The sequence below is a fragment of the Emys orbicularis genome, chromosome 1 (genome assembly GCF_028017835.1).
Source record: "Emys orbicularis isolate rEmyOrb1 chromosome 1, rEmyOrb1.hap1, whole genome shotgun sequence".
NCBI classification, from domain to species: Eukaryota; Metazoa; Chordata; order Testudines; family Emydidae; genus Emys; species Emys orbicularis.
The window spans coordinates 86302069-86325690 of record NC_088683.1 but is presented as its reverse complement, the minus strand read 5'-3'; the positions used below and the strand labels follow the sequence as shown (position 1 = coordinate 86325690).

General features: G+C 43.1%; 1 protein-coding gene across 1 annotated transcript in view; it reads right to left on the bottom strand.

Annotated features, from left to right (window-relative positions):
* Positions 1–1023: 1023 nt before the first annotated feature.
* Positions 1024–23622, bottom strand: part of PLXNC1 (plexin C1) — a 102219-nt gene continuing 79620 nt past the window's right edge. The window contains 10 exon segments of the mRNA XM_065417273.1: positions 1024–1284; positions 3142–3216; positions 3303–3440; positions 5524–5671; positions 6244–6407; positions 8538–8636; positions 8726–8757; positions 9840–9894; positions 12953–13056; positions 13983–14160. Coding sequence (XP_065273345.1) covers positions 1180–1284; positions 3142–3216; positions 3303–3440; positions 5524–5671; positions 6244–6407; positions 8538–8636; positions 8726–8757; positions 9840–9894; positions 12953–13056; positions 13983–14160 — 1098 coding nt within the window. The 3' untranslated portion in view covers positions 1024–1179.

Sequence of the window (23622 nt, the reverse complement as noted above, 5' to 3'; positions counted from 1 at the left end):
GAATAACCCTAAACTTCCAACAGAACACGTCACTTGTGTTCTCAGGCAAACTACTAGCTTTATACATTTGAGAAACTAGTAGCCACAGTGAAAACTAGAGTCCCCTCGTCCATACTAATCTAAACTGCCACTAAGTAAATCTTTTATCACCCAAGAAAACCAACCTCCATTTGATTTAGTGAAATAATGGGAATATTTATATACACCTCTACCCCGATATAACACGACCCGATATAACACGAATTCGGATATAACACGGTAAAGCAGCGCTCCTGGGGAGGGCGGGGCTGCACACTCCGGCAGATCAAAGCAAGTGCGATATAACGCGGTTTCACCTATAATGCAGTAAGATTTTTTGGCTCCCGAGGACAGTGTTATATCGGGGTAGAGGTGTACCATCATCAAAACATAAATGTGTTCAAGACTGTCTTGATACTCTCAAATCTTAAAAAATTATAAGCAACGTAAACTATGGAAAATGTCCTTGGAACAGTTGATTGCACCAGCAACCTAATGTTCTGCACAACTTTGGATTCTTTCACATTGAGAATTTCTAAAACAAGAATCAGTATACCTTGAGTTAAAAAAATGGTTCGTCACATCTAGCCCTGGAGCCTCTCAGCCAGCTTTTCTGCTAATACTGAATTACCTGGTCATAAGTGCTACTCTTCTATTGTTTTCAAACAAAACTAGCACATTTTTGTGTTTAAGGGGGAACAAGGGAGGGGAATTGTACTTAAAATAGTATTTAAGGCCACACTAAGACCAATGAAGTGTCAGGGTGTATGACCAATTAGCACTATTCTCTGTTAATAAGGTGGCAGTGACCTACAAAAAACATGCTCTAACTTACAGTGAGTACACTGGTTTCTGCATGTTTATTTCATTTTAAAATACGTGGGGCAGACTTTCAAATCGGAGGGTCTGGGCACACAAATGCATGTATAATACTAAGCAGGCTCAACGCATGAGTACAAGGCTCACATGCCCTTTTACATGAAAGTCTCGCCCTGTATGCAGGCCTGTTGTTTATGCCCTACACTTTAAATGGTCATAATGGAGAACAATACCCAAATGGTTAAAAAACAAATACACATAACCAGCCAAAACACTAGTTTGGTACCAGCACCTCTAGTTTAAAACTTCACCAGATTACAGTCCTGGGCCCGTGTGCTCTGGTCACATCCACTTGCATTTTTTCTTTTCATCAAATAAGGCTTTTATATGCAGGAGATCTTTCTGGGCATCTTCTAGCCCCCGTTCTCTCTCTAATTTACTTCGAATCTGTTGACAATTAATTAGAAAAAAGATTTACTTTTTTTTGCTACTTGTTTTAAACAAACACTTTGTTCTCATCTGAAGATATCAGTGGTAAGATCTGTCTGAACTTGTGCCTATAATATGTTCTTCAAACATTAACACTGTTTCTGTGCCTTGCTTCACAAGTCATTACAATCACAGGATCTACAACACTTCTGCTGAAAATAGCAACCTCAGTTTAAACCGTCCCTCCCCACCACCAAAACCCCCACTTTTATTTACTGAATGGAAGGTCAGCACAGTACCCTGGGGCAGAGAGACTGATCTAGAATTGCTCTTGTATATCACCCCCTGCACTAAACTGGTGGTATAAATTATACACGTGGCCTTGGGCCAGAGGATGTAAAGCAGAGCAGTGCTGCACGTTGAATGTCCTTTGTTGGCATTTAAATCCACACTATGGCAGAGGAAGGGTCAATAAGCTTGTAGTTGCTATTGGTCCAAAGCTACATGGGGAGCAGGGGGCCCAGAATGGATAGGGAAGGTTTAGATACCACATACTAACAAAACATCATTACTAGCTTAGAGGGGATTATAAAGAAAGGCTCTGGAGGCAATAGTTTAAGTACCCTAATAAAGACAGATGAGAGACTTTAAAAACACTACCAGAGTCATTTAGTAATTATCATACATGGCAAAGGACATGCTTTGATGCAGAATTCAAGTAAGTGGAGTTGAAAACTGACCAGCAGACTAATACATTTTGGGGAACCTGCTGGTGCTGTGCTGCATAGGAGAGTCTGGTCTGCTAGGAATGAGGCCCAAGCTGCTAGAAATTGGCTTGATGAGGATGAGACACTTCCCTGCAGTAAATCCCAACTGTCCTCCACACCATATTCCCACTCCTCTTCCCCACCCAGCCCTCCTGCTGTGTCGTACATCACTCCAGGACCAGGCTCCAATCAGCACCCTTATTTCACCCGGTGTGGGGGGAGCCCAGTCACAGCAGGGTGCAGGGATTTTTCTGGCATGGATGACTGAGTGGTCACTTGCTGAAGAGGTGGCCGGACCTGAGAGCAGATGCGCAGGGAGGTACCCCGCTTGACAGTCACAGCTGGGATTGGGGAGGACTAGCGAGGTGGGAGGTTATTTTCATGAGGACAGGATGTGGACCAAAATGGGGCCAGCCAAGAGGTCAGTGACAGCCAGGAGAATATTCCTCCTTGCTGTAATGTACCGAGAAGGAATTTGCTCTGCTGTAGTGTTAAATTTAGCTATGAGTTTTCATAAAGTGATAGCCATACCAATGACAATAAACTCTGCCCCAGCTCCTCAATGGCATATAGGCTCTTACCTTCCATTGAAAACAATGGGAGTTAGGTGACTAAATAACTTTGGGGATCTGGGGCTCCCATTCTATGTTATCTAGCACACTGAATCCCAAAGAGTTCCAGAATCTCCAGGGAAATGCAACCCCCAGTCCTGGGTGGGTTGTGACAGTTGTTTAACAGTCACTTAGCAACATTTCCAAACACTTTGGGACAGGAAGTGTAGAACACAGTATCCTTCTGAAACTGCAGGGAGAATTTAAATTCACTTTTGTTAAAAGTGGTGGCAGGGAACGAGGTGTGCTCAGAATCTTAACTCTATGGCTTAGTCCAAAGATACTATAAATATAGCACATTTATCCCCATGCGAGGTATTCGTTCTATACTTACTCAGACAATCTCTGAATTACCAGTAGCCTCTGACATTTTCGTGGAGGTCTCCCAAACAAGCACTGACCAAACTAGACCCTGCTTAGCTTGAAAAGTCAAACATCAATGCCTGATGTGGTTAGTCTACATTAACTGCATAAATAGGAATGACAGTTGGTCTTACTTCATCATAATATCTTGCTATGTATTTGTAGATTTCAGTCAAGGCCATGTCCTCATTTAATTCATTTTCATGTTTCTAAAAAAGAAGAGAGATCTGATGAGACAGTTTTGCTTTTTAAAAAGTAACAAAAAGTTAGTAAAGTGTCTGGTTATTAATGATACCTTAGATTCCTGAGTTAAAAATTCTTCTACCTCTGAGGGCAATAGAGGCAAATCCCTGATTGCTTTATAGTAAGCTTTCACCTCCTCCTTGTAGAGTGGAATATCCTTAGCATAGAGAAGTTTATTTGTTGGTGCATCCTTAAAAAGAAAACATATTATGAAGACTAGTAAATTTTAACAGCACAAATTTGCTCAAGCTTCTGCCTCCACACAGTGGATTTACTGCATTTTCTGTTAGCACGTGACCACTTCTGTTTGCAGAGTGGTCACGTGCTAAGAGAGTCGAGCTTTTGCAAAATTGAATTTCATGACAGTTACTGTAGAACTATTTCTACTGGGCTCAGGAGTACTAATTACTATATTTGCCCCTGCTTGTGAGAGCTGAACCAACACTCTTGAGACTGAAATTCTATTTATGTACAGAACGTGGGCAGCAGCTGTGTTAGTTTCCCTTACATTAACCTGCCAGTGGACCTAGCCCTGCCTTGCAGTGGGCTCCTCTCTAAGGATGAGAGGACGGTTTAATATTACTGGTTTCAGAGTAGCAACCGTGTTAGTCTGTATCTGCAAAAAGAACAAGAGTACTTGTGGTACAAGTACTCTTGTTCTTTTTAATATTACTGAAAGAGCAGGGAGATTATGTGAATCTGGTGCTTAGAAGAATGAGTTAATGCACGGGTGAGATTGAGGCAGAGCCAAATGGATTTTCGCCTTGGCTTTAACAGTCTAAAGTGATACTGACCAACAAGCCAGCCTAGCTATTCCACTTCTAATCTTCCTTGAGGAATGACCCTCAAAATATAAGAGATTTTTTATATGAGCTAAAGCTCCCTCTTTGAACCTAAGATTTCAGGGGCTAACAGCTAGTGCTCTCAGATTTCAGTAATTGTTTATTTTTATTTTAAAACACTAATAGTAGTGCCAGGATATTTAAAAAGTTAATTATAAGCATACACATAGTTTATTTATTTTAAATTATGGGGAATAAACTATGTGTATGCTTATAATTAACTTTTTAAATATCCTGGCACTACTATTAGCGTTTTAAAATAAAAATAAACAAATAAGTTTATTTGACAAGTGACTGAAGAATATTTTAATCTAAAGCTTAGAAAAGTCATGCACAATCATGAAAATAACATTTGTTGTCTTTTTAAGAACTAAAAAACTCTTAACTGCACTGATAATACACATAGCAAGTTTCAGCTTGATTTTTTTTAAATGGCTAATATAAGCCATTGTATCAGCAATGGTTTCTAATGATGGTTAGAGCAGGGAACATAAATCTAACAATAGGAGGGTTTTAATACATAGGTGACAGCGGTTTGGAGTTTTCCATTGAATTATTAGTCAATTTAGCTTTAGTTTCAAGAAATCTAAAGTCCTATTATCAAATAACTGTTTTTAAAAAAATCCTCCTTTTTCCAAACACCTATTTTGGATGAGCAAACTGGTACAGATCAAACAGGAAATAACTCCATTTTTGTCTGAAACTTTTTTGAGGCTCAAAATTGTCTAGTTAACATTTTAAAAAATCATTTAGTTTAACCCTGTATTTTCTGGTTTAAGCCAGAAGGGGAAATGGCAGAAAAAATGACTACTGAAGTTTTTCTGAGCAGGTCAACCAAGAAGTTCTGGAAATTTTGTAAGAAAGGCTCTACTTGTGAGATTTCCAAACTGGCTTCTCCACCAAAGAAGTTTGGATATGTTCAGATAAGCAGCCAACATTTTGCAAAAGGAACTGCATCACATCTCCAATGCTTTTCAAGTTTACCTATTATTATTCTGGTTAGCAGCTTATCAGCAGTCCTTGCTGCATGCCTCATTAATGTATGGCAGAAAAATCTGGACTTCTGGTTTAATAATTTTAACATCTCTAAAAACTTTTGATTAATCACAGATGCAACTTTGACCAAATAATGTGGAACTTTCCCCCCTCTTCATCATACTCTTTAAAAATGGCAAGATGGAAAGGAACATAGAAAATGAATGAGGAAATTTAGACTAGATATGACAATTGCTAGTTAAATTCTCTCTTAGGTACATCTATCTGGATTGTTCAATTTCTTATTTTCCTATGAGATAGAGTAATAAAGGGTGAAATAGGAGTTTTATCACTGACTTTCACTTTAGCCAGGATTTCATCCAAAAAGCATTACACAATTAAAAGTAACATTATTCAGTCTGGAAACAGCAAAAAAATATGAAGGCCAAGCATTACCTTTCCCAGGTGCTGTTCTGTTAGAGAAAAGGCATCCATGAAAGCTTGTGCAATTACTGACAAACAGCCATCTATATGTGGTGTCTTCTTAATATCAAAGACAAACTGAGGGTTCTTCAATATATTCACCCAGAAGCGAAGAGGAAGACTAATCAGAGAAAAGACAAGCACTTTAAGTTCAGCAGCTCAAGCCAGAGGACTTATTCAGTATTTAGAATTCATTACACCATGCAGACAGGCACAATTCTGAGCTGCTCATTCATGCAGTAATGAGCATTAGTGAATGCCACAAAGCTACCAGACCAGTCAAATCCATGCTCTAGCTTCAGCCAGCACCAATTAATGTTCAAATCATTCTCTGTGGATTTGTAAAGACTTCCTTCAGGTGAGAAAAATTAATGTATTGAATCAAATTTCTAGAAGCTATGATGCCATATACCAGAATCTAACTGATGTATTAGAGCGCCAGGCAGATAACTTGGATCCAGGTAGTCACACCACAAAAGTTAGTGAGCAATGCTCAATTTTAAGTGATTCATTTTTCACAAACAGCAACAAGGCAAGATTGTTTCAGAGTCATCACTACTTAGTCACAGCATACCACCTACACAGATTATATAACAAGGTATGGTTACAAGTATCTTGTTCTAATTTCACATAAGTACACTGAGAAAGCACACACACACACACACACACACAGATATATATATATACACAAACCTGTTGGTTTTCCATATATGGACCACATCAGGATCTGTAATTTTTTTACTTTCAGCCTGAGCATCCAAAAAGTCAAAAAAGTATTTGATGGCAACTGGGGCTTTATTGTTGGGTAAACTCCAAATGCTTTTAAAGAGGTTTTCAACAACTAAATGAATTGCAACCTGAAAAGCAAGAAAATGAGCAGTCCTGTTATTACAGGTGAAAAGGACAAAGATGGCCGGGGGAGGAGAATTGAAACACAATCCAAGTGAAACATACACAGAAATGAAGCCGAGGGGTTGATGCGTGTGCGTGCATGCATGCTCATGCACACTCTATAGGGTTTGGGTAAGATTGACTCAATAGGTATGGACAGAATCACAAATAAAAAAGAAACTGGAGACCTATCACCATCAGCTGTGCTAACGGCTCATCAGCTATGCTACATTGTTTTGTCAACAGGGAGAATTGTGGTAAATGTAAAGCTGAACTCTGTGTGGGAGGAGGAACTGTCTTGAGCCCTTCCCTGCTTCTTTATGGTACATTTAGATAACAACACACAATTTTAACTAAAAGTATATTTTTTCTACCTTTTTCAAAGAAAATCAGGAATACAACAGGTGCTCACTTTATTCTTTTTTGGGAGGGGAGGATCTTATCAAAATTTCTAGAGGACCTGATTAATGATGTCACATGAGACTGTAAGCCAAGCTGCTGTTCTCCCTCCCTGGTTCACAACTGAGAGAAGAGGTGTTGCTGAGTCTTAAGATTCAGCTTTGGGCGATAGTCAGAGACCTTGAAAAAGTCCTCCACTAAAGAGAGGAATGGAGGATTGGATATTTTTAATGCAAAACAAACAAAACAAAAAACTCCCAGAGGTGGTAGAAGGGCAAGTCAGGTTAACAAAAAACACATGGACACTATTCATACAATATTATTAAGAAGGAGGAAATGGCAAAAAACAAATAACATTATGAAAGCCAAAAGTATAACTGGATTCAAATAAGACTTAGACAAGTTCCGAGGACAGGTCTATCAATGACTATAAGCCAAGATGGTCAGGGACTCAATCCCATGCTCTGGGTGTCCCTGAACCTCCAACTGCCAGGAGCTAGGACCAGAGCTTATCTAAAGTGGCCCAACACACTGACACTTCCTGTAGTTCATGGCACATATAGATAGGGTTTTAGTGTGATATTTTCAAAGCACTGTCTTATTCTAATGCTGACACTGGATGCAGTACACTATTATAAAGTAGTAGATGATTAATTTACTTTAAAGAAATTTAAAAGACTATTTCTGTTTTGTTGTTTCTCAGCCTCTTTTCCACAGCAGCCAGATTTTAGGTCAGTTTGCTAGCACTGAATGTTACTAGGCAGCTGGGGAATTGCAGAGGCAGGATTAATTTTTGTGGATCTTGGTCTTCATTCTCTTTGGAAAGCATCCTGGCACATTCTGGGTGCTTCCATAACCTTAATAATTATAGATTGCTAGATTTAAGGCCACGAGGGCCTTAAGGATCATCTAGTCTGACCTCCTGAATAACACAGAATTTTACCCAGTAAGGGAATTGGTAATAATTTTTTTAAATGATATGCTGTTGCTAAGAGCTTTTACATTTATATTCTGTTGGAGTCATTAGAAATAACTCACTCTAATTTAGTGAGGGTATTTTTTTTTTTTTTGGTAGTGATGGTGGGGATTGTTTCTAAAATTGGGCACTATGAGAATTAGATCCCTTAGATTATAAAAGTTATGACCTACATTTTCAACAGTAACTTGTATTTTCAAAAATAATAGTGGGTGCTCAGCATTTTCTGAAAAGCAGGCCCTTTCAGGGTATCTCGTGTTGGGCACCGAAAGTCTCTCATCATTCTGGAACATTTAGACCATAGTCTATCCATCCAGAAGGTGAAATCCTGGCTCTATGGAAGGCAACAGTAAAACTCACATTGACTCCAACAGGGCCAGGTTTCACCCGGAATGTTTATAAACACTAACCTCTCCTTTGCCTGTACAACAAGTAGGAACCCCATCACCCCCAATAACTACAATCTTATCCTCAAAAGGCAAGGAGGTAACAATTGTGCTGAGAGGGGGAGAATGCATTACTAGATGGCTATCTTAGGGCTCCACTTTGCCAATCTGTAAGATAGTTATGTTTGTGATTGATAAAAATCTGTAGCTAGTAGTGATTTTACAGTTTAACATTGTGTCATACACATACATCAGGTTTGCATAATTTTCACTCCAATTTCTGCTAAGTCAAACATGCCGCCCAACCTACCCCAAAACGAATCCGGAACTATTACCTTGGTAGACAGCAGCTTTGTCAGATACATTTCTTTCACTTCAAATTTTTGCTTTCCTTTGTGCATTGCTCCCTGTGGCTCTTCAGAGTCAGGTAAAATCTACAGGAAGGGCAGGAGAGATGTTATCCTGATATAATCGTTCGATGTTAAATAAGTGAACAATTAAATGGTTGGTTTATTTAACTCACCAAATGACAGTGTTTGTTAGAGTATTCCACATCTAGGCAATAGGGAAAAGGAGAAAGAGCATGAACTGGTGTCGGTTAAATGCACGCAGCAATGGGCATCTTTATTTCGGACTAGACTGTGAGTTGGGCTATGTGCCCATGCAAGGGAGCAAGAACCTCACTCTACATTCCTAGGCAGGCTACCAGACCTTGGGTCAGAGTTCACAGGTCCTGCATTTTACTTGCTCCCTCTACATAGGTGGGCAGGGAGAGGTTGGGGAAAAGGGCAGAGCCATGATTCCAATTGCCCCTCCATTCTCTGGCCCACAAACTGAGCCGGAACAGGGCTAGCATAATTTGTTGTTGGTGTAGGCCAGCAGCAAATTACCTCTCTCTTGGTGCAAGGGGGAGGCATAGGAGGAATTGTGACTCCAAAGTTTTAATCGTGGTTACAATTTTGTAATGTAGACAAATCCTGGAAGGGAGATGGAGGCCAGCTTCTGCCTGGGACAGCATACGAAGGGGGAAGCATGTGTTTACAGGAACGAGGCCAGCAATGGATGATCCTGCTGCCTCTGGAATGGGAGACAGCAACTTCAGCCCTCAACAATCTTAGACCACAACCCAGTGGTGCTTGACACCTAATGTGTAACTTGTAGTTACTGGTGTGTTATTGAAACAGCTGAGTCAAAAGTTCTAGGTTTACGGAGTGAATAATTGAGCTGACTTGAAGTTCTGTCTTTAACTGCTTATTACTATAGTTCATACAATTGTTCATAAGTTTCCTGTGCACAGTTTATATTCTCATTAGCCAACATTTGTGATGTTTATGCTTCTTTGCCTTGTCATCTTGCCACTCAGTCCGTGTGTCTTTATGCATTCCATTACCTAAGACTGTATGTTTTCTATGGGTCTTTTTTTTGGGGGGGGACCTCTTCCTCCCAATGCCCTGTGGAGGTGTTGCCCGTCAAAGGCTCAGAACAAGATTAAAATGATTGTCCCTGTTCTCAGTTACAATTCAGTGTCATGTTTTTGACATTGTATCTATGAGATACAAACTACTATGAATGCAAATCTCTACAACTTTATTACAGTCTTCACATAAAAATAAAATAATTCTCAGTTCCTTTGTTACCTGATGTGAAATTAGTTTTCTTTTTAAAGACTTTTATAGTTGCTCCATCTGAAATCTGAAAGCAAAAACAAGTATCTCTTATTGAAATATACGTGTCCATAATTAATGAAGCCCTAGATTTCATGTCCTCATCACCATGATAAATCTCAAATCATACAAAATGTGAGTTATGCCAGCACTATCCATTCTCAACATAGCACACATGATTCTCACTAAGCATTTAGACCCAGATCCTCAAAGGTATTTTGGCATCTAACTCTCATTGATTTCATTACCTTTGAGGATCTGGGCTATAAAGTCTTATTTTCAGAGACGTTGAGCAGCTACAGCTGCCACAGACATTAACTGAAGTTAGAGAAATTCAGCACCTCTGAAAAATCAGTTGCTTAAGGCTTTCCTCCTTGCCAGATTTTGCTGGTTTATTTATGCTCTGCATATATCTCCTTAGGTTTCATTAATCATTCCCAGGCACTGTTTTGTGCTCTCCATTCACATTCCTATTTCTATGGATTCCCTTCAGGATTGATACAAGGATGATGTGTGACCCCCTAGCCTGGCTTCCCACCCAATCCCTTCCCATGTGGGGATGGTGCTGGGGAGGCATATGATGCCGTCTATCACTTTTTGCAAGGGAGGGTGAGATCTGCATTTTGAGGGGATGCAGATGGCCAGGCCTCAAGTTTCTAATAGTTATTTCCAGGCTTCAATTTCCAAAGCGATGAAGATAAAACTTGTGTACTGTAGATTTCTGCACTTCAGTTTTCTAGGCTTAAGGTACCTAGGCAGGTGGCTTGAGACTTCGAGGAAAATCCTCATCCTCCCTCCATGAATAAACTCCACTGCTAAGGCAGTAAATCTTCCCTTAAAAAGAAACTGGTGAGTCATACTGTTACTGTCAAAGAACGGATCTAAAGCTAATCCTGTGTAGTGTTGAGTGTAGACAGTTGTTGAAACCTGTGTTTTGCCAAGTGCTAGCACACTCTGCTCTATAATTACAAAAACAACTGGCCAATCCTACGAAGGGATCTCTGCCAAAATAATTTAAATGTCTTTTAAAACCTTGGCAGCCAGCCCACTGCTGGGAACCAGCATGAGCATTAAGATACTTTGTAGAAAGCTGTGTCTTGTGCCAAAGAAATCTTGCCCTTACACTTGCTCCTGGGAGGCAGACACGGAATATTTTATAAGTATATTTATAAAGAAAAAGTTTCATTTGATAATGCAGTGTTTCACAGCTCATCCAGAGCTGCAAGAATGTTTCAGCATATGGTAATTTAAGACCACTCAAAAGATGGGCAAATTTGTTAGGGCTAGACTGTGATTTGGATCCCGCACCCACACACAGGGGCGGCTCCAGGCACCAGCGCAGCAAGCGCGTGCCTGGGGCGGCAAGCCATGGGGGGGCAGCGTGCCGGTCGCTGTGAGGGCAGCAGTCAGGCGGACTTTGGCGGCGTGCCTGCGGGAGGTCCGCCGGTCCCACGGTTTCTGTGGCAATTCGGCGGCGGGTACGCCGAAGCCTTGGGACCGGCAGATCACCGGCAGAAACGCCACCCAATCCCACGGACTGCCCGCAGGCGTGCCGCCCAAGGCCGCCTAAAAACATAGAGCCGCCCCTGCCCACACGAGAGAGAGAGGGAGTGAGAGTCCCTCTTACATCTCTGTGTGGGCTACCTGGACCATGGATCTGGGTACATAGGACTAGGCAGCTGTTTCCTACCTCCCTGGAGTGGAGGAGCATGGAATAAGCAAAGCCTTGATTCTAGCCCCTCACACTCTGGCCAGCACAGAGGGAAGATTAATGCTGATATACGCCAGCTACCAACCAGGGCGAGAGGAACTGGGAGGGAATTGTGGTTCCCTATAGAAACTGATGCCACGGGTGCAGTGCAGCTTTGCACCACCCCTACAATGGGTCATGTCTCTGTGACAAAAGCTAGCCCCTAGCATCTAATGGAATAAAAGTTTCTCTTTTCTATTGTCATTGTGACCAAATCCGCCATTTCTTCCTCCACAATATATAAACAATGAGGCCCTTCTTTTCTGTCCTGGTGCTTCAATTGCTCGTTCGTGTCCTAATCGTTTTCACAGGCAGTTAAAATGTTATTAATTTGTGAGATGCACAGCTTCGGGGGGAGACACTCATTTCTGTGCAGCATGGGACATGTTCATTTCAGAACAGCTGAAGAGGCAGCAGTCTGCCTTTGCCTGTGCCTCTCGTCCAGCCCTCCAGGCCCCTTATCCTCCACAGAAAACTGTTTTTTGAATGAGGGATCGCTGGATCTCACGTCCGATTCAAATTTCTTCAGCTTCGTGCCCCTAGAATTCACTGGTGACTGTGAAGCCTGGGAAATTTAAAGTCTATGACTGTAGAACAGGTGTGTAAGCTGTTTCCCATCTCTACTTGCTTGGGGAGCAAGCAATTAACCTCTTGTCATGGTCTCTTTGTCAAGGCTCTTGGGTGCGTTTACGAGAAAGTGGTGGAGATCTTGTAAAAAGCACAGCAGTGCCTCCACTGAGTGTGCATGCCCTGACGTGCCATCCAGGAGTAGTGTAGTGAAAGGAGCATACGCTTCCTGGAGGTGAGCTTCTTTTTATTTTATTTTTTTCTAGTAAGAAAAAGCCAATAAAGCCCTAAGAAATTAAAAGCTAAAGCTCTATATTAATGCAATGTTAGGGTCACTTGGTTTAAAATTGAAAAGAAAAAAAGTTGGGCAATGCAAAAATTGAGAACCTAAGTTTTCAAAAGTGATCGGTATTTTTGGGTACCTCTGATTTTGGACGTTGAACCTCAGACACTTTAATTATTACTATTTACTGGACGGCACTACCAAGTACAGCATACCTGAGCTATCTAACTCTGGGTGATTCCCTAACAAACAAATCTCTCCACAAGTAACATGAAATAGCATGTGACTCAACATTAAGACCATTTCATAAATATTGTATGAGATAAAAAAATTTCTAGGTGTCCGCATTAGATGCTCAGCCTACAGAGCTTTCCCCACCTTTGTGAATGTTCAGACTTCTAATCAATCAAGACATTTCTGGGCAGGCAGTACTTGGGGGTTGGGAGAAATAGGTTCCTAATTCAATTGCACTATTTTTGTTCCTACCTCATAGTGACCTATGGTGTTTAGCTTTGTTATCCCATCGTCCAGAATCACAGAGGAACCATCTATATCTAACAGTTCTTTTTGGTGTGCACCAGACTGAAGTTCTGTAAAACAATGATATTGACAAAACAATTACATGCTAAAACTGGTCCCATAAAGCAAAATACAGCATTGTTATTTTATCATTTTTGGACTAATGGTCCCAATCCGAGTTCTACTAATCACTGTCCATGTGCTAGTTTCCATGAGCATGACTTGCATGCCCTGCCTGTAGAAATCCTTTGTACACGTAAGGCTATCTGGAGGATGAGGCTATTGGAAGTGTCTCACCTTATCCTACTTAAGCCACAACCCAGACAAGTGCTTTCAACTAATCAAGCCCAAATGGATGCTTCGTGAGTATTTTATGGAATTGTTTCTAAAACTGGATATTTGGATGAACCAGATTAGATTATTTTTGTACAGTTTATATAGCTATTTCAGATCAAGATTCAATGGTCTTAAGGGCATGCTGTTTGCCATCTGCCATTGTAACTATCTCACTCCTCATCCCCTTGGCAGTCTTATACAGTCATTTGAGTTCTCTTAGTGGCTGCCTGCTGAGGATAGTAAAGGAAAACAGTAATGTCCTGGGGAAAGAAAGAGCCTAGTTTTGAATGCAGTTTTGTTATTGCGATACCCTGTGCACCAGAATTAATGCTGTTCTGCTGCACAAGTGTGCCCTGTCATTGTTGCTATGTTTATACTAAGGGGAAAAGGGGTATTTTTAACACGTGTTAGCTAATGTTTGTTAAAATTGTAGTGCAGGTAAAGGCAGTTGTGGTTTTAACACATTAACTTGTAAGAATGAAACCTTGGGGGCAAGCACAGGGTTACAGCCTTACTAGCTGTATGAATTCCCCCAGAATTTATTATGACAAAGCAGCATTAACTAACAGTAGCCAAAGTCAGTGATAGGATCTACGAAGTAGGAATCTTCACAGAAACAGCAGCAAACGTAAGAGGATAATACACAATGGCACTCTCTTACCAAGACCAATTTCACTGAGCTGAAGACCATAAAGAGAGCCATTCTTGTTTAGAAATGCTTGAAAGATCTTCTCTTTGGCTTGCTCTATGGTATCACAATCCAGAACATTAGCTTCGATATCAAGACAGGTATCTGCACTCTCATTTTCTGGGATTTTTTCAAAGAAGACATTCAGTGCCTGCAAGAATATAAATGTTATTCAAATCTATGGAGAATGAGATGGGCTTCACAGTAGCAAACACTGTATATCAAGTTAGACACACTACACTAGGCTTTTCAAGCTATCCACCTATTTAAACTATTTTTCCAATCAAAAAGTTTGTTTGGTGGAGTTAAATAATGAATCAAGTAGATCTAATTAATTCATAGTGTTTGAAGGATCACTGACATGCCCCTCTATATTGGCCAGAGTGTGAGGGGCTAGAATCAAGGCTTTGCTTATTCCATGCTCCTCCACTCCAGGGAGGTAGGAAACAGGTGCCTAGTCCTATGTACCCAGGTCCATGGTCCAGGTAGCCCACACTCTCACTCCCTTTCTCTCTCTTGTGTTCTATATGTGACTATAACAAATGTTGTTTTAAAAGTCTGCCACTGAATGCAAGCCACAGAGGAAAAAACGAATGTAATAACTCTCTACATTTAAGCAGTTGAACACCTGTGTTATAATAAACCCTAACTGAAACATGAGGATCGTGGGTGTGACTCATGAGAGGAAAGATTGTTAAAAGGGGAAGCAACCAAAAATGTTATTTTTTTCCTTTCTGCTCTCATGAGAAGTAGAGACAAGTTAGCCTCAGGCCATTGTGTGGGCCTCTTTTCTCTCTCAGATTTAGAAATATTAATAATTATAATAGATGAGTGGTTCTTTCTATTTTTTTTTATCAGCCATGAGTGGAAACTACTACATTGTGGTGAGGAAAGAAAAGGAAAGAACCGAAAGAGACATTACTTAACTTCCCTGTTTCTATAAAAACAGATGGAGTATTAAAAACAAGATTGCAAAACTGCAAACATCAGGATTTAATGAACAATACAATGTAACTGAAGTAACTGAGAATGACTTAATCAGGACATAGAGATGTTTAATTACCAGGGTAATGAGTCTACTGAAAGGACAAACTGAGTGGAAGGGGAGGAGATGTCGAAATAGTGGGGGCGGACATCGCGCCTGAAGAAAGAAATGAATACTGACTGAGATTTGATGCAGAAAAACCAGTAAAAGGAAGTATAAGTGACTTACACTTAGGGCCTGATCCAAAGTTCTCTGATGCTGATGGAAGTCTCCCTGTCAACTTCAACAGGCTTTGTATCATAACATCCAAACAATAGAATAATAGAATCATTTCAGCAAAATGGCTTAATACTTTATCTAGGGCCTGATCCAAGATCATTAAAGTCTATGGGAAAACTCCCACTGACTTCAATGGCCTTTGGATCAAGCCTCTAGTTCAGTATTTGATCGGCACCCCCCCTTCTTTGTATCTGTAGTTGTTTGTGACCCCCCCCCCCCCCCCCCGGCCCAAGTACATATACTGCCACCCAGCTCTGAAGGCAGCACTGCAGCTGCACAGAAGTCAGGGTGGCAATGTGAAAAGGGATATTCATCAATATCACTTTTCACAGCAGACTTAGTGCCCCATTGGCACCCTTACTTCTGCGTTGCTGCCTCGGGGCTGACAGCCGGAGCCCTGCCGCCTCCAGGTGAGGGATTGGGGGCTGTGGGGAAGGAGAGCCCAAGCTTTATCTCCGCTTACTGGGTGTGCATGGCCCTTCTGCATGAGCCTCAGACACCCAAGACAGACACCCAGAGCTCTTAAAAAAAAAAGGCACACAGCTCGCGCCTCCCTTGACATATTCCCGCACGGCTCTAGTTCATTCCTCTGCTACTAGGTGGATTCCTAACTAAACACTTTCAAGGGTGCTTACTGAGTGTTAAATTGAAGATTTAAAATGAAGCTGATTCCTCTTCAACTTCTTGCAAACATGTTTTATTGTTTAGGTGATTTTCCTATTATAGCATTTGCCCCACAATATAATACAAACTTCCCTGTTTCAATCTGAAACTCTCTTGCTTTTGGGCTAACAAGAAAAGTTCTGTTTCCTCTGTTGAGTCTCCTTTTCTACACGTACATTCCCACACAAATAGCTCAGTGGAAGGTGCTGTGAAACCTCTTCATATGTTAGCATGCCAGAAATTTGAGTCCTCCCTCCATTTCTGCACTGCCCACCAGACAAACAGCAACAATTTGCATTCTTTATAACACGCAATGAAAAAAGGCTGAGAAGACAAATAGCAGGGTGTGTGTCTTGGTCTAAATTCACCCAGGACATTGCCCTTCCTCTAGGATTAGCTTGGTTAAGGCAGAATGTGAAACTAAAAGACTTGGTAATGGCACAGAGCCTTTAGGTTGCTAGGTCAAGTCCACCACAAGTTGGAGGGGACAAAAAGTTGCTTAATATTTTGGCTGTTCAGTAGTCTATTGGAAAATCAGTTGATTGTCTCAGTGCAGGTCCTTGTGAACAAGTATCCATGTCACAAAATTCACTACAGCCGGCACCCTTCAGGCAGTCTCAGCAGAGAGGCCTAAGACTGAATGGCAACTGAGATTGAACTAACTGACCCAAGAGTAATGTCTCTGTGACGGGGTGTACCAACCTCGCACTGGCCCCGCGAGAGTTAACCACTCGCTTTGGCCCAGGAGGTCACGCCCTCTCACCCCTGCTGTGCATGTTCCCGGTGGAGGGAGTATATACAAGAAAGCAGCTTGGGTCAGTCTGGGCTGACCAGAGCTGACGCAAGCTACAGGCTCCTGCGAGAGAACTGCGAGAGCCCCAGCCTGAGGAGGCCAAGCACATTGAGTCCATCACGGGACCCCACTCGACCATGGAGGATGAGGGAGTTGGAAAGCTGCCACCCCGGGAGGAACTACAGGATCTGGGATCAAGGGTATGAAGTGGCCCAGAGAACGCATTTGTTGAGCAAGGGACCTAAGCCTGAAGCCAGGACTCCCAGTTCACAGGCCCTGGGTTGGAACCCGGTGGAGTAAGGTAGGCCTGGGTCCCCCTACCCCTCATAGACTCTAGTCGCTAGGCCCTGCTGTCCTGAGGACAAAGGCAGCCTCATAGGCTCTGGCCTCTAGGCCTTGCTGCCCTGAGGACAAGGGCAGTTCCCTAATCTCCAACAGCTAGGCCTCGCTACTCCAACCGAGAGGAGCCACATTCACCAAAGGGGAGCATTCTCCCTTGTAAGACGGTCGCAGCTCTCTCCCCGTCCATCAGGGAGGGAGACCACGCCCCCTCGCTACAATGCTTCTGGAGCGACTCAGTTCAGGGGGAAATTAGCCAACAGTTAATGGCTCTGGCCTGCAGTCAGGCTGAACAGCAGAGAAACTATAGGCCAGGAGGTCTCGGTCCAGGCAAAGCTGCAAACAGTTAATGGCTCTGGTCTGCAATCAGGCAGAGCAATGCAACAGTCTAGGGGGACCAGCTCTCTGGCGGGACAGGCAGCAAAACCATCTGGCATCCTAGCTCGGGCGGGTGACAGACCAATGCAGGTCTCTTGGTCTAAAGTTGGGGAGGCTGCCATCGCCCCAGGGGTAGGGTGGCAGGGGGTAAAGGGACACAGGCCCACCCAACTCCACTGCGTCCCAGCCCAGGGCCCTAACAGTGGCCGAGTGATCCGCCACTGGGTCAACGGGGAAATCCAGCCGCAACATTGGAATGTTGGAATGTTGGTGTGGATGGATACAGCTTGCTCAGGAAGGATAGACAGGGGAAAAAGGGAGGAGGTGTTGCCTTATATATTAAAAATGTACACACTTGGACTGAGGTAGAGATGGACATAGGAGATGGAAGTGTTGAGAGTCTCTGGGTTAGGCTAAAAGGGGTAAAAAACAAGGGTGATGTCATGCTAGGAGTCTACTACAGGCCACCTAACCAGGTGGAAGAGGTGGATGAGGCTTTTTTTAAACAACTAACAAAATCATCCAAAGCCCAAGATTTGGTGGTGATGGGGGACTTCAACTATCCGGATATATGTTGGGAAAATAACACAGCGGGGCACAGACTATCCAACAAATTCTTGGACTGCATTGCAGACAACTTTTTATTTCAGAAGGTTGAAAAAGCTACTAGGGGGGAAGCTGTTCTAGACTTGATTTTAACAAATAGGGAGGAACTCATTGAGAATTTGAAAGTAGAAGGCAGCTTGGGTGAAAGTGATCATGAAATCATAGAGTTTGCAATTCTAAGGAAGGGTAGAAGGGAGAACAGCAAAATAGAGACAATGGATTTCAGGAAGGCGGATTTTGGTAAGCTCAGAGAGCTGATAGGTAAGGTCCCATGGGAATCAAGACTGAGGGGAAAAACAACTGAGGAGAGTTGGCGGTTTTTCAAAGGGACACTATTAAGGGCCCAAAAGCAAGCTATTCCGCTGGTTAGGAAAGATAGAAAATGTGGCAAAAGACCACCTTGGCTTAACCACGAGATCTTGCATGATCTAAAAAATAAAAAGGAGTCATATAAAAAATGGAAACTAGGACAGATTACAAAGGATGAATATAGGCAAACAACACAGGAATGCAGGGGCAAGATTAGAAAGGCAAAGGCACAAAATGAGCTCAAACTAGCTACGGGAATAAAGGGGAACAAGAAGACTTTTTATCAATACATTAGAAGCAAGAGGAAGACCAAAGACAGGGTAGGCCCACTGCTTAGTGAAGAGGGAGAAACAGTAACAGGAAACTTGGAAATGGCAGAGATGCTTAATGACTTCTTTGTTTCGGTCTTCACCGAGAAGTCTGAAGGAATGCCTAACATAGTGAATGCTAATGGGAAGGGGGTAGGTTTAGCAGATAAAATAAAAAAAGAACAAGTTAAAAATCACTTAGAAAAGTTAGATGCCTGCAAGTCACCAGGGCCTGATGAAATGCATCCTAGAATACTCAAGGAGCTAATAGAAGAGGTATCTGAGCCTCTAGCTATTATCTTTGGAAAATCATGGGAGACGGGAGAGATTCCAGAAGACTGGAAAAGGGCAAATATAGTGCCCATCTATAAAAAGGGAAATAAAAACAACCCAGGAAACTACAGACCAGTTAGTTTAACTTCTGTGCCAGGGAAGATAATGGAGCAAGTAATTAAGGAAATCATCTGCAAACACTTGGAAGGTGGTAAGGTGATAGGGAACAGCCAGCATGGATTTGTAAAGAACAAATCATGTCAAACCAATCTAATAGCTTTCTTCGATAGGATAACGAGTCTTGTGGATAAGGGAGAAGCTGTGGATGTGGTATACCTAGACTTTAGTAAGGCATTTGATACGGTCTCGCATGATATTCTTATCGACAAACTAGGCAAATACAATTTAGATGGGGCTACTATAAGGTGGGTGCATAACTGGCTGGATAACCGTACTCAGAGAGTTGTTATTAATGGTTCCCAATCCTGCTGGAAAGGCATAACGAGTGGGGTTCCGCAGGGGTCTGTTTTGGGACCGGCTCTGTTCAATATCTTCATTAACGACTTAGATATTGGCATAGAAAGTACGCTTATTAAGTTTGTGGATGATACCAAACTGGGAGGGATTGCAACTGCTTTGGAGGACAGGGTCATAATTCAAAATGATCTGGACAAATTGGAGAAATGGTCTGAGTTAAACAGGATGAAGTTTAACAAAGACAAATGCAAAGTGCTCCACTTAGGGAAAAAAAAATCAATTTCACACATACAGAATGGGAAGAGACTGTCTAGGAAGGAGTACGGCAGAAAGGGATCTAGGGGTTATAGTGGACCACAAGCTAAATATGAGTCAACAGTGTGATGCTGTTGCAAAAAAAGCAAACATGATTCTGGGATGTATTAACAGGTGTGTTGTGAGCAAGACACGAGAAGTCATTCTTCTGCTCTACTCTGCTCTGGTTAGGCCTCAGCTGGAGTATTTTGTCCAGTTCTGGGCACCGCATTTCAAGAAAGATGTGGAGAAATTGGAAAGGGTCCAGAGAAGAGCAACAAGAATGATTAAAGGTCTTGAGAACATGACCTATGAAGGAAGGCTGAAAGAATTGGGTTTGTTTAGTTTGGAAAAGAGAAGACTGAGAGGGGACATGATAGCAGTTTTCAGGTATCTAAAAGGGTGTCATAAGGAGGAGGGAGAAAACTTGTTCACCTTAGCCTCTGAGGATAGAACAAGAAGCAATGGGCTTAAACTGCAGCAAGGGAGGTCTAGGTTGGACATTAGGAAAAAGTTCCTAACTGTCAGGGTGGTTAAACACTGGAATAAATTGCCTAGGGAGGTTGTGGAATCTCCATCTCTGGAGATATTTAAGAGTAGGTTAGATAAACGTCTATCAGGGATGGTCTAGACAGTATTTGGTCCTGCAATGCGGGCAGGGGACTGGACTCGATGACCTCTCGAGGTCCCTTCCAGTCCTAGAATCTATGAATCTATGAATCTATAAACAGGCTGGTCGGCTTGCAGTCAGTAACACAGCTGAACCCTATTCGGCTTCCCTGGGCTCCTTCCTACACTCCCGTTCAGGGGATACCTGGGTTCCAGGGTCATCATTTGTCTCACTGGGGTAAATGGCTAGTGGCAGCCCCAACAGCTCCTTAGTGTCCCCGGTGTCTGGCAGCTCCGGCAGTCCCTCCGGGTCTCTGGTGCTGTAGCAGCCTCCATCGGGTCCGAGCTCCAGCAGTGGCAGGGAGACGTCCTGCTCCTCTGGCAGCTCTCCTCCAACTGAGCTGGAGGGCCTGCCTTTTATATTTCCAGTTCCTGTCCTGCCCCTCTGCTTCCAGCGGGGCGGTGGTGGGTGTCCCAGCTCTGCCCACCAGGGGGCGGTCGCGGCCCTCTCCCCATCTGTCAGGGAGGGAGACCACGCCCCCTCGCTACATCCCGCTATTCCTCCCCCCCGCTACAGTTTCCAACTCAGGGTCAAGGCACATTAGCAGAGATGTAGAGAAACATGCCCAGGTGCTCCCCACATTCTTTGGATAAATGGAAGACTTGGGTCTGCAGCATAGTCAGTTGGAAGGCAAATCAGAAAATGCTTTGGAGAGCAAGCAGGCCATATTTATGTTTAACTCTCCTATTCCCTCTGATAGAGAATCCCCAGGCTACTGGTGATGGGGGGAGAATACAATCATTGATTGTAATTATGTAAATGGAAACAGGGCATGTAATGTGGCAAACTGCCAATTAAACATGTTTGCCACTTGGCATCTGCCCACTATGGTTCCATCCCTGAAAAAGAAGATCCTTGTGGCTTTTAAAAGCTCTGTTTTTGTCACTGAGTAAAATGAAGCTTTTGATGCTTCAAGAATAATTGTGCTAGCATCCTAAAACATGCAACATCATGTGGCAAATCAAGCAAAGGAACTATCATCACCATAGGGAAAAATAAATAAAAATACTTAGCTCTCTACCCTGCTATCCAAATAGTAACTAATTAATGCTCAAAATATCTCTGCAGAGTAGGGAACATTACTGTCCCTATTTTACTGATAAAGAAAGAAGATACAGCAGAATTATGTGACTTGCCTAAAGACAAATAGTAAGTGCCAGAATTAGGATGAGAAATCAGGAATTCCTGGCTCTCACTCTCATGTTCAGGCCAATATTTTATTTTATTTCAATTTATAACAATAGATTCAAAACAGCATCTAGATGCATTTTCCAAAATTTTAAAAATAAAATCAATTGGAAGTAAAACTAGAAGGTACGGTAATTCCTCACTAACGTTGTAGTTATGTTCCTGAAAAATGCGACTTTAAGTGAAACGATGTTAAGCGAATCCAATTTCCCCATAAGAATTAATGTAAATAGGGGGGGTTAGGTTCCAGGGCAGCTTCCCCTACTCTGCAAGCACCAGAGGCGGGGGTTCAACCTTCAGCCCGCCCACTCCACTCCTTCCCCTAAGCCCCCACCCTTGACTCACCTCTTCTCCCCCCCTTTACTTCGCTCGCTGCGTCCTGGCTCCTCCCCCCTCCCTTCTAAATGCCGCAAGCCAGCTGATTGCTGAGTAGGGGAGGGAGGGGGGAGGCGTGCCGAGTCCTCGCTCCTCCCCCCTCCCTTCTGCCTGGGGCAATCAGCTGGCTGGCCACATTCAGGAGGCAGGGGAGGAAGGGGGAGCCCGCGCGCCAAGTCCTCGCTCCTTCCCCCTCCCTCCTGCTTCCAAAACGCCGCAAGCCAGCTGATTGCCCTGGGCAGGAGGGAGGGGGGAGGAGCGAGGACTCGGCGCACCTCCCCCCTCCCTCCTGCCTCCAAAACGCCGCAAGCCAGCTGATTGCCGCCAGCAGGAGGCAGGGGGAGGAGGGAAGGCACTGATCCGCAGAGTCTGCCGCCGGGTGGGCAGCACTGGGGGAGGAGGGGGCTGTAGGGAGGCTGCCAGCTGTGGAGAAAGTAGGCAGCCAAACAACGTAAGAGTGGAGCATTGCACAACTTTAAATGAGTATGCTCCCTAATTGATCAGCAACGTAACAACGAAACAACGTTAAGTGGGACGACTTTAAGTGAGGAGTTACTGTACTCCACATCCCACAAACAAAAAATAATCAGCCACAGTAAAATCAAGCCCAATATAAACATCAGATCCTATCATGCCTCTGCTTCCCCAGCAGCCCTGGCTAAGAGATGGGCCTTGCAGTGTGCCCTGAAAATAATCACATTCAAGCTATTTCCAGTCAGAGTGGATGAGAGGGGAGAATAGGTCTAAAAACTGATATTCCCCTGTCACAGTTCAGGGTAACTAAATCTGTGTTCCCCGTCTTTGGTCCCTCAAGGACACCTGCTCTAGACTCCCTGATCCTCAGCCATCACCTCTCTTGGGTGGAGACCCGTGTCTCTCCCTCCTGATTGGGGTTTTTCCCCAGCCTGCCCAGTTCCCTGCCTATGCTGTGATACTCCCAGCAAACCAGACTGCTTAAACATGCTACTGTCTGTGCTTTGCTTTCTCTTCAAAGGCTATGAACAGCGTAATTGCCAGGAGTTTTATGTTACCACCCAGATCTTTATAAGCAAGCACATTTATTCTTAAGGTAAAAGCATTACTTAGAAATCACATAAAAACAATACAAGTTCCTATAAGAATGTTAAAAGCTTACCAGAGGTCACCCACCAGTCTTATGAGGCCCTAATAGGTCAAGTCCTTCCAACCCTTCCATAGGGATTGAGGCCCTGCCTCGGACAGAAGGTCCTGTCCGTTTGCTAGATAAGGAAGAAAGCCCTAAGTCAATTTAAACTCAGGCTATCTAAAAGTCCTTTCTTTGCCTGTTGGCCTCTGAAGAATCCAGTTCGACCTGGTATATGAGAACCTCCCCAGGTGGTAGTACCTCTCTGGAGATGTTACAACCTGAGTGAATTTGCCTAATCACCCTCCACTGCTGCTCGTTCCTGGAGAAGCTGTGGTCACCCCGCCCCCGTGGAATTATATACAATCCCTGGCGCACAATGCTACATAAACTTAATACAGTAAGATCTCCCATATCTATCAAACCCCTCACAGAGAATGTCCTGTTAGCAGCAGCTCCCTCTCTTTTACACCAAAGGTGTCCCCGCTCCAATGCTCCACTGATTGTAGCTGTAACAGTATCTCACACAGAGAGAGGCAGCCTCTTAAGTATGCAGCATTGAAGCATTTATGGA